Source organism: Salvelinus sp. IW2-2015, linkage group LG8 (genome assembly GCF_002910315.2).
Source record: "Salvelinus sp. IW2-2015 linkage group LG8, ASM291031v2, whole genome shotgun sequence".
Classification (NCBI taxonomy): Eukaryota; Metazoa; Chordata; class Actinopteri; order Salmoniformes; family Salmonidae; genus Salvelinus; species Salvelinus sp. IW2-2015.
The window spans coordinates 39,608,390-39,620,611 of NC_036848.1; the positions used below are offsets into that span (position 1 = coordinate 39,608,390).

The 12,222-nt window shown below is 44.6% G+C and overlaps 1 protein-coding gene across 1 annotated transcript in view; it reads right to left on the reverse strand.

Moving 5' to 3' along the window:
• LOC111968246 (histone acetyltransferase p300) overlaps window positions 1–12,222 on the reverse strand; it is a 50,436-nt gene that overhangs the window by 33,981 nt on the left and 4,233 nt on the right. Inside the window, exons 3-8 of the mRNA XM_070444919.1 lie at window positions 11,122–11,301; window positions 10,654–10,954; window positions 10,365–10,478; window positions 8,461–8,700; window positions 7,740–7,845; window positions 7,440–7,574 (exon numbers count right to left, since the gene is read on the reverse strand). Coding sequence (XP_070301020.1) covers window positions 7,440–7,574; window positions 7,740–7,845; window positions 8,461–8,700; window positions 10,365–10,478; window positions 10,654–10,954; window positions 11,122–11,301 — 1,076 coding nt within the window. The remainder of the gene's footprint in view (window positions 1–7,439; window positions 7,575–7,739; window positions 7,846–8,460; window positions 8,701–10,364; window positions 10,479–10,653; window positions 10,955–11,121; window positions 11,302–12,222) is intronic.

Below are 12,222 nucleotides of genomic sequence, written 5' to 3' on the forward strand. Positions count from 1 at the left end.
AGCCTATCAATTAGGGAAAAAGTAGTCTGCTTGAGGATAAATTCAGCCACTATATATGTTGAACTCAGCAGGTTGCCTGGCTAATAGCCCACACAAAAGGGCTTCAATATTTAAAGTAAAGTAAATTCAACTCAACTTGAGACTACCATGATCTCATTAAGTCCTTTTTTGGACGGTTTTCACCACAGCCTGTAGGTCCAGGTCCACTGCCCAACTGTTTTCTATACTGATTATTGGCAACCCAAATAGTCTTTCCTGAGATGGTGTGTGTTGTGTCAATTGCGCTGCACATAATTTAAACTGTCTTGAATGATGCATGCCAAGACACAGTGATTTCGGAAACTATGACCCCTTGACCTTTTCCACATTGTTTCGTTACAGCCTTATTCTAAAATGGATAAAAAATATATATTCCTCAATCTACAATCCAATAACCCATAATGACAAAGAAACACAGGGTTTTAGAAATGTTAGCAATAATTTTAATTTAAAAAAAGATCTAAATCAAATCAAATCAAATCTTCAAATTTCACTCACTACTTGGTTGAAGCACCTTATACAGCGATTACAGACTCTGGTATTATCTCCCCAAATACATTATTCTCCGCAGATCCTCTCAAGCTCTGTCAGGTTGAATGCAGCACAGCTAAGGTCTCTCCAAAGATGTCCGATCGGGTTCAAGTCCGGGCTRTGGCTGGACCCCTCAAGGACATTCAGAGACTTGTCCCGAAGACACTCCTGCGTTGTCTTGGATGTCGTTGTCCTGCTGGAAGGTGAACCGTCGCCCCAGTCTGAGGTAATGAGTGCTCRGCAGCAGGTTTTCATCAAGGATCTCTGTACTTTGCTCCATTCATCTTTCCCTCAAACCTGACTAGTCTCCCAGTCCCTGCTGCTGAAAAACATCCCCACAGCATGATGCTGCCACCACCATTCTTCACCGTAGGGATGGTGCCAGGTTTCCTCCAGACGTGACACTTGACATTAAGGCCAAAGAGTTCAATCTTGGTTTCATCAGACCAGAGAATCTTGTTTCTCATGGTCAGAGTTCTTTGGGCAAACTCCAAGCGGTCTGTCATGTGCCTTTTACTGAGGAGTGCCTTACTGAGGAGTGTCTGGACACTCTACCATAAAGGCCTATTTGGTGGAGTGCTGCAGAGATGGTTGTCCTTCTGGAAGGTTCTCCCATCTCTACAGAGGAACTCTGGAGCTCTGTCAGAGTTATCATCGGGTTCTTGGTCACCTCCCTGACCAAGGCCCTTCTCCCCCGATTGCACCGGAGCTCAATTTCGAGTCTCATCACTACGGGTCTGAATAAAAAAAAGGTATTTTAGGTATAAATTTGCAAACAATTCTAAAAACCTGTTTTTACTTTGTCATTCTGGGGTAGTGTGTGTAGATTGATAAGGAACATTTTTATTTAATCAATTTTTGAGTAAGGCTGTAACGTAACAAAATGTGGAAAGAGTCTAGGGGTCTGAATACTTTCCGAATGCACTGTATACCAGAGATAAGGGATTGTTGATATTGCAACCACAACTCAAATGCCGATTCACCAGTATGAACGAAATCGCAAACTGCTTTTTTTGTTCAACCCCTCAAGAGCCGTTGTCAGCCAAATATGATATTTGTTTGCATCTAGACAATGTCATGTCCCCAGAGTATCCTATACAGTTCATCTATCTGTAACGTGTTGAGGCCGGCAACTAAGGAGAATGAGAGCCTCAATTAAAGATGTTGCCGAACTGCTGTATTTGAAGCACCAAACCCTTCTGCCCAGTTTCCCTGATGTTGCTACGGCGATCAAGCCGTTTTACCATCCTGGTAACGGACGCTTCTGTGGAGACATCATTTGTAAATTAAAACTCAAAGAACGTGTCATGGCAGCTCTGCTTCTAAGCAACTGCAGTATTATTTTTTGGGGTTTGGTTATTTCTTACATTATTAGCGCAGAACTTTTTTGGCGTTAATACATACAGCCGGAAATAACTTTTGGATATCAGAGCGGCGGTAACTCACCAGCATTACGACTTTCCCGAGTTGGAGCCTATGTTCATACCCCCCCAATTGAAGTTATTCCCGAGGCTGCTCCAAGATGCTGCTGGCGGAGAAGAGGTTTACACCATCCACCACTTCCGAGTATATTACTTGCTAATGTTCAGACTCTGGATAATAAAGTAGACGAGCTCATGGTGAGGATCTCCTTCCAGAGAGACATTAGYAACTGTAACATACTCGGTTTAACTGAATCATGGCTCTCTCTGGATATACTGTTCACTTCCAAACAGCTAGCTAGGTTCTCAGTACATTGCGCAGACAGGAATATTGTTATATTATTGTAGCTGGAAAAGGCATCCAAAAGTTCTAGCAACACATTGCCTGTAGTACTCGTGCTACAAAAATGCTTGACCACTGTWACTCCCACTTCCGGAATGGCTAAGGCCATCCCCGTCCTCCCTTCGGCAAATCAGATCACAACTCCATTTTGCTCCTCCCTATAGCCAGAAACTCAAACAGGAAGTCTATTCAACACTGGTCTGACCAATCAGAATCCATGCTTCAAGATTGTTTTGATTACGCGGACTAGGATATGTTCCGGGATGCCTCAGAATAACATTGACGTATACACGGACACAGTGACTCAGTTCATCAGGAAGTGAATAGGCGATGTTGCTCCCACTGACTATTAAAACCTACTCAAAACAAAAACCGTGGATTGACGGCAAACAGGCAAAACGTCAATACAGAGTCAGTGGAGTCGCAATTCAACAGCTCAGACACAGGGATGCAATGGTAAAGTGGGCCCACCCTTCGGTATGTATCAGTTTGTGGGCCATGGTAACGGTACGTTTCGGTATCTTGATAAAAACAAACTCTTAGACAAAAAACAAAACAAAAAAAACTTTACGTTCAGAAAAATAGCAGCATGACTGACTAGGCCTGGTTTCTGTCTCTACTGTATGAAATCAAGCGGAGAAAAACTAAGTTATCCTAAGCTTTGACAACCTGTAGCTCGTCATCTCCCAATCCAGAACATAGTGATCCGTCACAGCGAGGTAGATTTGAGTTTCTCTGGGAGGTCCAACTATCAGTGGAGAGAGCTAGATAGGGTGGATGTGTCAATTCATTTTCAATTTCTCTGTGATGTTTCATAGAGTTTAGAAATTAATTTGCTGCTGAAATTTGTGCAGGAGGGGACATCGTAACGCGGTTCATTTTTATTTTTTWATCAGGTGACGAAATCCCAAGTCAMTAACCACCGAATAGGACTGCAAATCTTCGGCTACGAATACCCCCACCGCTTTCGTAATTTTTGTTTTRCGGCCACGGCCAGGTGATGGCGACGACAGGTTAGAAGTGTTTCCACTTAAATAGCCAACAAGTGGCAAAGCAATGCTTGCAGACTGTACTTTGTTTATAGTCTATCCTCTTCATCGTATTGAACGCTGAAATTAAAATGTTCCCACACAGAGGATTTAAAAGACGTCGGTGCCTCTTCAAATTTGCTTCCCTCCGTCTCGCTAGCCAATGTCATGAAGCTGAGAGAGTATTTGTTATTAGTTTTCCCGTTCTTCATGGGGCCCCTTTAGGGATGTTTCCTACTGAGATGTCATTGCAAATCATCCATTAGTTGTTTAAGGGGGAGYGGGTTGCGGTCACTACATTGAGACGTCCCTGTGGAGTAAAGTTWGTCAGCCCTCAMGAGCCCCCTAACATCCACAAGCCGCGCGTCTGGTTCTGTGGATCAGAATGTACAACGTGCGTGTAGTCTGCTCCGCAATAAGCAAGTTTTGGAAATTATAGGAAAATGACAGGCATACCATAATTCCGCAGTTCATGTGTGCGTATTAAACCGTAGGGGGTGTCCCGAACAGTTCGATAACATACGGTGTACCGTTGCATCCCTAGAGACGTATGTGGCAGGGTCTATAAACAATCACTGATTAGAAAAAGGGAAAACCAGCATTGGACACCAACATCTTGCTCCCGGACAAGCTAAACACCTTCGTCCGCTTTGAGGATAACACAGAGCCACCGACGCGGCCCGCTCCCAAGGACTGGGGGCTCTCGTTCTCTGTGGCCCGACATGAGTAAGACATTTAAGCATGTTAAACCTTGCAAGGCTGCATCCCTATACCAGTCTGCTGTCCTCATTTGCTTCAAGATGTCCTGTACCAAAGAAAGCAAAAAMGTAACTGAACTAAATGACTATCGCACCGTAGCACTCACTTCTGTCATCATGAAGTGCTTTGAGAGGCTAGTTAAGGATTATWTCACCTACACCTTACATCCTAAACCAACTGCAATTTGCATACCGCCCCAATAGATCAACAGACGATGCAATRGCCATCGCACTGCCCTATCCCATCTGGACAAGAGGAATACCTATGTAAGAAAGCTGTTCATTGACTATAYCTCATCATTAAGCTTGGGCCTTGGGTCTGAACCCCGCTCTGTGCAACTGCGTCCTGGACTTCCTGAMGGGCCACCCCCAGCTGGTGAAGGTATGAAACACCACTTCGCTGATCCTCAACACTGGGGCCCRACAAGGATGCGTGCTCAGCCCCCTCCTGTACTCCCTGTTCACCCATAACCATGCACGCCTCCAACTCAATCATCAACTTTGCAGACGACACATTAGTAGGCCTGATTACCAACAATAACGAGGAAAATAACCCCTCACTCAACGTCAACAAAAGGAGCAGATGGTGGACTTCAGGAAACAGAGGGAGCATGCCACTATCCACATCGACCGGACAGCGGTGGAGAAGTTGAAAAGCTTCAAGTTCCTCGGATAACACGTCACTGACAATCTGAAATGGTCCACCCACACAGAGTGTGAAGGCAGCACAACAGCCCCTCCACAACCTCAAGAGGCTGAAGAAATGTGGCTTGGCCCCAAAGACCCACAGAAACTTTTACAGATGCACAATAGYAAGCATCCTGTATCACCGCCTGGTACGGCWACTGCACCACCCGTAACCGCAAGGCTCTCCAGAGGGTGYTACAGTCTGCCCAATGTATCACCGGGGGCAAACTACCTGCCCTCCAGGACATCTACAGCACCTGATGCCACAGGAAGGCCAAAAAGTACATTAACCACCCGAGCCGCGGCCTGTTCTCCCTGTTATCATTCAGAAGGCGAGGTCAGTATAGGTGCATCAAAGCTTGGACCGAGAGACTGAAAAACAGCTTCTCTCTCTCAACTGGCCATCAGACTGTTAATTAGCCATCACTAGCCGGCTACCACCCTGTACCTCAACTCTGCACATTAGAGGCTGCTGCCCTATGTACATAGAATCACTGGTAWCTTTAATAATGTTTACATAAAGCATTTCATATGTACAGTTTAAGACGGAAGTTTACATACACTTAGGTTGGAGTCATTAAAACTCGTTTTTTCCGACCACATCGCAGCACATTCTATAATTTGTTTTGGCAAGTCGGTTAGGCATCTACTTTGTGCATGACACAAGTCATTTCTCCAACAATTGTTTACAGACAGATTATTTACGGTATCACAATTCCAGTGGGTCTTGACTGTGCCTTTAAACAGCTTGGAAAATTCCAGAATGTCATGGCTTTAGAAGCTTCTGATAAATTATGTCAATTAGTCTGATCAATTGAGGTGACCTGTGGATGTATTTCAAGGCCTACCTTTCAAACGCAGTGCCTCTTTGCTTGACATCATGGGAAAATCAAAAGAAATCAGCCAAGACCTCAGGAAAAAGAATTGTAGATCTCCACAAGTCTGGTTCATCCTTGGAGCAATTACCAAACGCCTGAAAAAGGTACCACGTTCATCTGTACAAACATAGTACACAAGTATAAACACCATGGGACACGCAGCCGTCATACCTCTCAGGAAGGAGACGCGTTCTGTCTCCTAGAGATTAACGTACTTTGATGCGAAAAGTGCAAATAAATCCCAGAACAACAGCAAAGGACCTTGTGAAGCTGCTGGAGGAAACAGGTACAGAAGTATCTATATCCACAGTAAAATGAGTCCTATATCAATATAACCTGAAAGGCCACTCAGCAAGGAAGAAGCCACTGCTCCAAAACCGCCATGGGACAAAGATCATACTTTTTGGAGAAATGTCCTCTGGTCTGATGAAACAAAAATAGAACTGTTTGGTCATAATGACCATCGTTATGTTTGGAGGAAAAAGGGGGAGGCCTTGCAAGCCAAAGAACACCATCCCAAACATGAAGCACGGGGGTGGCAGCATCATGTTGTGGAGGTGCTTTGCTGCAGGACGGACTGGTGCACTTCACAAAATAGATGGCTCATGAAGGAGAAAAATTATGTGGTATATTTGAAGCAATATCTCAAGACATCAGTCAGGAAGTTAAAGCTTGGTCGCAAATGGGTCTTCCAAATGGACAATGACCCCAAGCATACTTCCAAAGTTGTGGCTAAAACGGCTTAAAGACAACAAAGTCAAATTATTGGAGTGGCCACCACAAAGCCCTGACCTCATTCCTATAGAAAATGTGTGGGCAGAACTGAAAAGGCGTGTGCGAGCAAGGAGGCCTACAAACCTGACTTAGTTACACCAGCTCTGTCAGGAGGAATGGGCCAGAATTCACCCAACTTATTGTGGGAAGCTTGTGGAAGGCTACCCGAAACGTTTGACCCAAGTTAAACAATTTAAAAAGGCAATGCTACCAAACGCTAATCTGAGTATGTAAACTTCTGACCCACTGGGAATGTGATGAAAGAAATCATTCTCTACTATTATTCTGACATTTCACATTCTTAAAATAAAAGTGTTGTTCATAACTGATCCAAGACAGGGAATTTTTACTAGGATTAAAAATGTCAGGAATTGTGAAAAACTGAGTTTAAATGTATTTGGCTAAGGTGTATGTAAACTTCCCACTTCAACTGTATATACTGTATTCGTTTCTACAGTATTTTAGTGAATGTCACTCCGACATTGCTTGATATAGTAATATACACATATATATATCTTAATTCCATTCATTTACTTTTAGATTTGTGTGCATTGTGAATAGTTGGATACTACTGCACTGTTGGAGCGAGGAACACAAGCATTTCGCAACACCCGCAACATCTGCTAAATATGTGTATGTGACCAATAACATTTGATTTACCTAAGAAGCATTAGGCTCTCGGTCTGATATGCGCTTTTGAAAACCCGGGTAAGCTCCACTAGTAGCCTTGACCACGGCATTTGTTCACTGATATGCCCTTATACTTTCAAATCAGTCACATTCCTGAAGCCCAAGAAACAAACACTTAGCTTCCTAGTACATATGGAAATGAAAAAGGTTTATGAAATACTTTATGGAGGGTTATCAATTTATTAAATGCAGAACCATTTTTTGACATCGATGACAGGCGCATGGGCCCCCAGAGACACGGTGTTTTTAGGTCCCATCCAGAGGCTGTATTGTCCCTCCCGGCCACTTACAGTTTGTGCACCAGGTGGTTCCTCAGGTCCTGGGTGATGTCCTCGTGCCAACTCTTCCTCATACCTGCTGCAGAGGGTGGGGTCGCCATGGGCATGGAGCCCATGTTACCCGTCCCACCCGCATCATTCATCAGACTAGAACACACAGAGAGAACAAAGTTTGCGCCTGGCCGAAGTGTCAGATGGGTGGAGATTTGCAGTTCTGGGACAATTCTATTGCACCGGGCATGCTCAATCAAGTGCAGGTAGAAGTATTTAAGAGAYCAAATAATTATATTTTAATGCAGGTCTGCGACTCACCCCTGGGAGTTCATGTTGAGGTGGAGCATGGTGTCCTGCAGCAGGCTGGCCTGCTGGTTCTGGGGTAAAACACCCATTCCTCCATTCACCCCCATCGGGTTACCCCCTAACATGGTGAAATAAAAATTCACACACGGGTTTTGCACAAATAATATTCAACATTACCTTTTGTTTGTGGTTATGAGAATAAAGTTGTTAAAAKATTACTTAGAAGTCAATGATAGAAATTACTCCCACCACACGTTTTATTTTCAAGTGACTTGGGGGGAAAAGTCGACTACACCAAAATGTAGACAAATAAAACATCTGTGTGTTTTTGTGTGTGTGTGTAATTCCCATTAAAGTGGACAAAAGGGGGCGGTTTCAGTTAGGGAAAGCAACAGTGTAACCTTACTATTATGGACAGACTGGTTACGGCTTCAAAACCCAAGAGGACCATGCACACTCCTGGTGTAGAAAATTATTTAAACCAATAATAACACATGATTCACAAAACGGGACTCTTTTCTCTGTATTTTCGAAGGTAAAACACTGGCATTCTCTTTTTAAAGGAGACAGGACACCTGAATATTGAAACATGTAGAACCCGGCCACTTGTTAACCTATGGCATTGAGTCAGAAAAAATAAAWAWAAAACTCCATATGTTTAAAGGCATGGACTTCGAAATGGGGGTAAAAACACACAGTAGCCTGACTATCTTTTAGAAAACTAATAGCTTACCCATAGGGTTGAGCGGCCTCATGCCCGGCTGGCCCTGCAGACCCTGTGAGGGCAGAGAAGCCTGGTTGGGCTGGCTCTGGATCTGGGTGCCCTGGTAAGTGAGGCCCAGGGCGGCGTAGGCCCTCTCAATTGAGCTGGGGTCAATCTGGCTGGGGGGGTTGAGATTGGCTGCGCTGGGCTGGCCTCCGGGCACCGAGCCCAGGGAACTACCCAGACCTACACCGGCACCTCCTAGCAGAGCTGTAGAGACAGGATTATTAATAATTCTGTCCCCTAGGAGGAACGCTATAAAAGCCTAGGTCGGGAACATAAGGCATTCATCTGTCAAAGTTTATAATGTAGTAAACTGATTTATAAGGCAACAACTTCATGGCAGATCATGAACTTGTTGATTTATAAATCAATCTCAAAGCATCTAGACGTCTTATATACAGCGCATTCGGAAAGTATTTCAGACTCCTTGACTTGTTCCACATTTTGTCAAGTTACAGCCTTACGGATTAAATCGTTCCCCCCTRAATCTACACAAAATACCCATAATGACAAAGCAAAAACAGGTTTTTAGAAATGTATACAAATAAAAAAAAGAAACAGAACACATTTAGATAAGTGTCCAGACCCTTTATTAGTACTTTGTTCAAGCACCTTTGGTAGCGATTACAGCCTCGAGTCGTCTTCGGTATGACGCTACAGYCTTGGCACATTTCTCCCATTCTCCTCTGCAGATCCTCACAAGCTCTGTCAAGTTGGATGGGGATCGTTGCTGCACAGCTATTTTCAGGTCTCTCCAGAGATGTTCGATCGGGTGCAAGTCCGGGCTCTGGCTGGGCCTCAAGGACATTCAGAGACTTGTCCCGATGCCACTCCTGCGTTGTCTTGGCTGTGTGCTTAGGGTTGTTGTCCTGTTGGAAGGTGAACCTTCACCCCCGTCAGAGGTATTGAGCGCTCCTAAGGTTTTTATCAAGGATCTCTGTACTTTGCTCCGTTCATCTTTCCCTCGATTCTGACTAGTCTCCCAGTCCCTGCCGCTGAGAAGTGGCTTCCGTTTRGCCACTCTACCATACAGGCCTGATTGGTGGAGCGCTGCAGAGATGGTTGTCCTTCTGGAAGGTTCTCCCATGTCCACAGAGGAACTCWGGAGCTGTCAGAGACCATRGGGATGTTGGTCACCTCCCTGACCAAGGCCCTTCTCCCCCAATTGCTCAGTTTGGCCAGGCAGCCAGCTCTAAGAGTCTTGGTGGTTACAAACGTCTTCCATTTAAGAATGATGAGGTCACTGTGTTCTTGGGGACCTGCAATGCTGCATAATTTTTTTGGTACCCTTCCCCAGATTGGTGCCGACACAATCCTGTCTCGGAGCTCTATGGACAACTCCTTAAACCTCATGGCTTGGTTTTTGCTCTGACATGCACTGTAAACTGCGCAAACTTATAGACGGGTATGTGCCTTTGCAAATCATGTCCAATCAATTGAATTTACCACAGGTGGACTCCAATCAAGTTGTAAAAACATCAAGGATGATCAATGGAAACAGGATGCACCTGAGCTCAATTTCAGTCTCATAGCAAAGGGTCTGAATAKTTATGTAAATATTGTATCTGTTGGTTTATTTTTTCATAAGTTTGCAAAAACATTTTGCTTTGTCATTATGGGGTATTGTGTGTAGATTGATGAGGAAAATATTTTATTTAATCCATTTTAGAATAAGGTTGTAACATAACATGTGGAAATAGTCAAGGGGTCTGAACACACTGTACATCCATAGACATTACTTGAAAGAGTTGAGACTTGACGACTCTCTAAACCTAAGACTAGACGCGTACTACTATTACACGAGCCAGCTAACAGACTGAGGGAGAGAGGGGTAGTGAGAAAAGTATTGTTTGATGGGCAGATACACTCACACTGCTGGTTCCTCTTGTCCCCGGCATTCTTGAGCGGCAGGCAGACAGGACAGTCGTGCCGCGTACAGTTCTTCCAGTGAGAGATYATCTGTCTGGATGACGCACAGTGAGCCACTAAGGAGAGAGAACGAAGGGGAAGAGGGGCAGAGACAAGGAAAAGAAAAAGGGTGAGAAAAAGATTGTGATGATTACTTCAGAGAGCTCTTGATGAATATCATACACATCTTAGGTAAAGGTGTGACAGGGAACCATCTTGCAGGTCTATCTATTCTGGGTCTTATCAGCTCACCCTGGCAGGACTTGCCGGCCTGGCAGTGGGTCATGTGGTTGAGGACGTTCTTCATGGTGCGGCAGTGTGGCAAGTTGCACTGGCGCACCTCCCCGTTGGCTTGCTCCCGCCGCTGGCACTTGTGTGCATGGAGCAGGAGTACCAGCTGCTGCTGGATCAGCTTGCGCTTCTCGGGGTCGGCCGTAGGGGGCGCCCCAGCTGCTGCAGTCACGGCGGGCCCCAGGCCTCCCTGGGCGTTGGGGACCACCCCTGCAGTGCCTCCGGCTCCACCGCCCACACCTGCGYCAGACTGCTGTGTGGCCTGAGGATAGAAAGAGGAAATAAAATAATTGAAAATATACAAGTTACTGCAACCGTGATAGTCTGTTCAGGGTTGGTCAGTGTGGTTGACTGGTACACAAAAAGGCAGCATCCATGACAGATAAGTTTTAAATGATAGGTAGGAGACTAGCTATCTAACTTCCTTACCATGGCAGCCATGCCCTGCATGGGCTGGCTCTTCTTGTCCATGCTGAACTGGGCCAGGCTGTTGGGCATGGAGCCTTTGTTCTGGAGCGGAGGGCCCAGCCCTGCTCCCCCCAGGCCCGGGCCTGCCTGCTGCTCACCGTAGGGGCCTCCATAGGMGCCTGGGTTACCCACCATACCCATCTGAGAAGAGGATGGGCAGGAAAATGTATAGAAGATATGGAGACACAGAAATGGAAGACAGGAGGGAGGGTTAGAGAAGGCATGGTTTAAATCAGCAGATTTTWGTTTTTTATGCCCTAGAAAACCAGGTGTGGATAGTTCCTTACTAATTAATGACCWTAATCAAGTACAATGGAGGATCGAAAACACYCAGACACTTGGCCCTCCGTGGAATGAGTATGACACGTGTGGTTTAAACAAAGCATATTGGATTGAGGAAAAATAGTGAAATAAATTGGCATAAATTTGAACAGTTTTTATATGCAATGTGTTAGAAAATGTGTTTAAAACACTTGAATTGTATTTCTTCAGACAGAGTGGTCCTGTTAAATGAGCACGACCCCGGGGATATTAATCACTAAGTGTGAAAACTAGTAATGGGAGAAAAACGTAAATCGATAGTTACATATGGAGATATTATTTTATGGTATATCGTATTGTTTTGACAACGCAATATTATTTTTGTGCCAGTTTCCTATACCTGCACCAAAAAGCCAGTATTTTTCCTTCATAGTTTGTTCTCAATCTTTTAAAATAGGGAGACAATTTGTTTTGGGCACTTATTTCCATAACTGATCAAAACTTGTTCTCATGACTCTCGCTTGACACTCTGCAGCAGTGTTTGGAACATTGAATCGCAATACATATAGAATCGTGAGATTCAAAAGACATATCGGCACCTAAGTATCATGATAATATCYTATCGCCAAGTCTCTGGAAATTTGCAGCCCCAGTGAAGACCATTAAAGCTAAAAGAAGAACCATCTCCCTTTCACCACAAATCAACTTCTCCGCCACGCCGTTTACACACCAATTAAAATCAACTACTTCTAAAGAGAGACAACGTACTTATTTTCAAATCAATTAGCAGCAGGTAACATT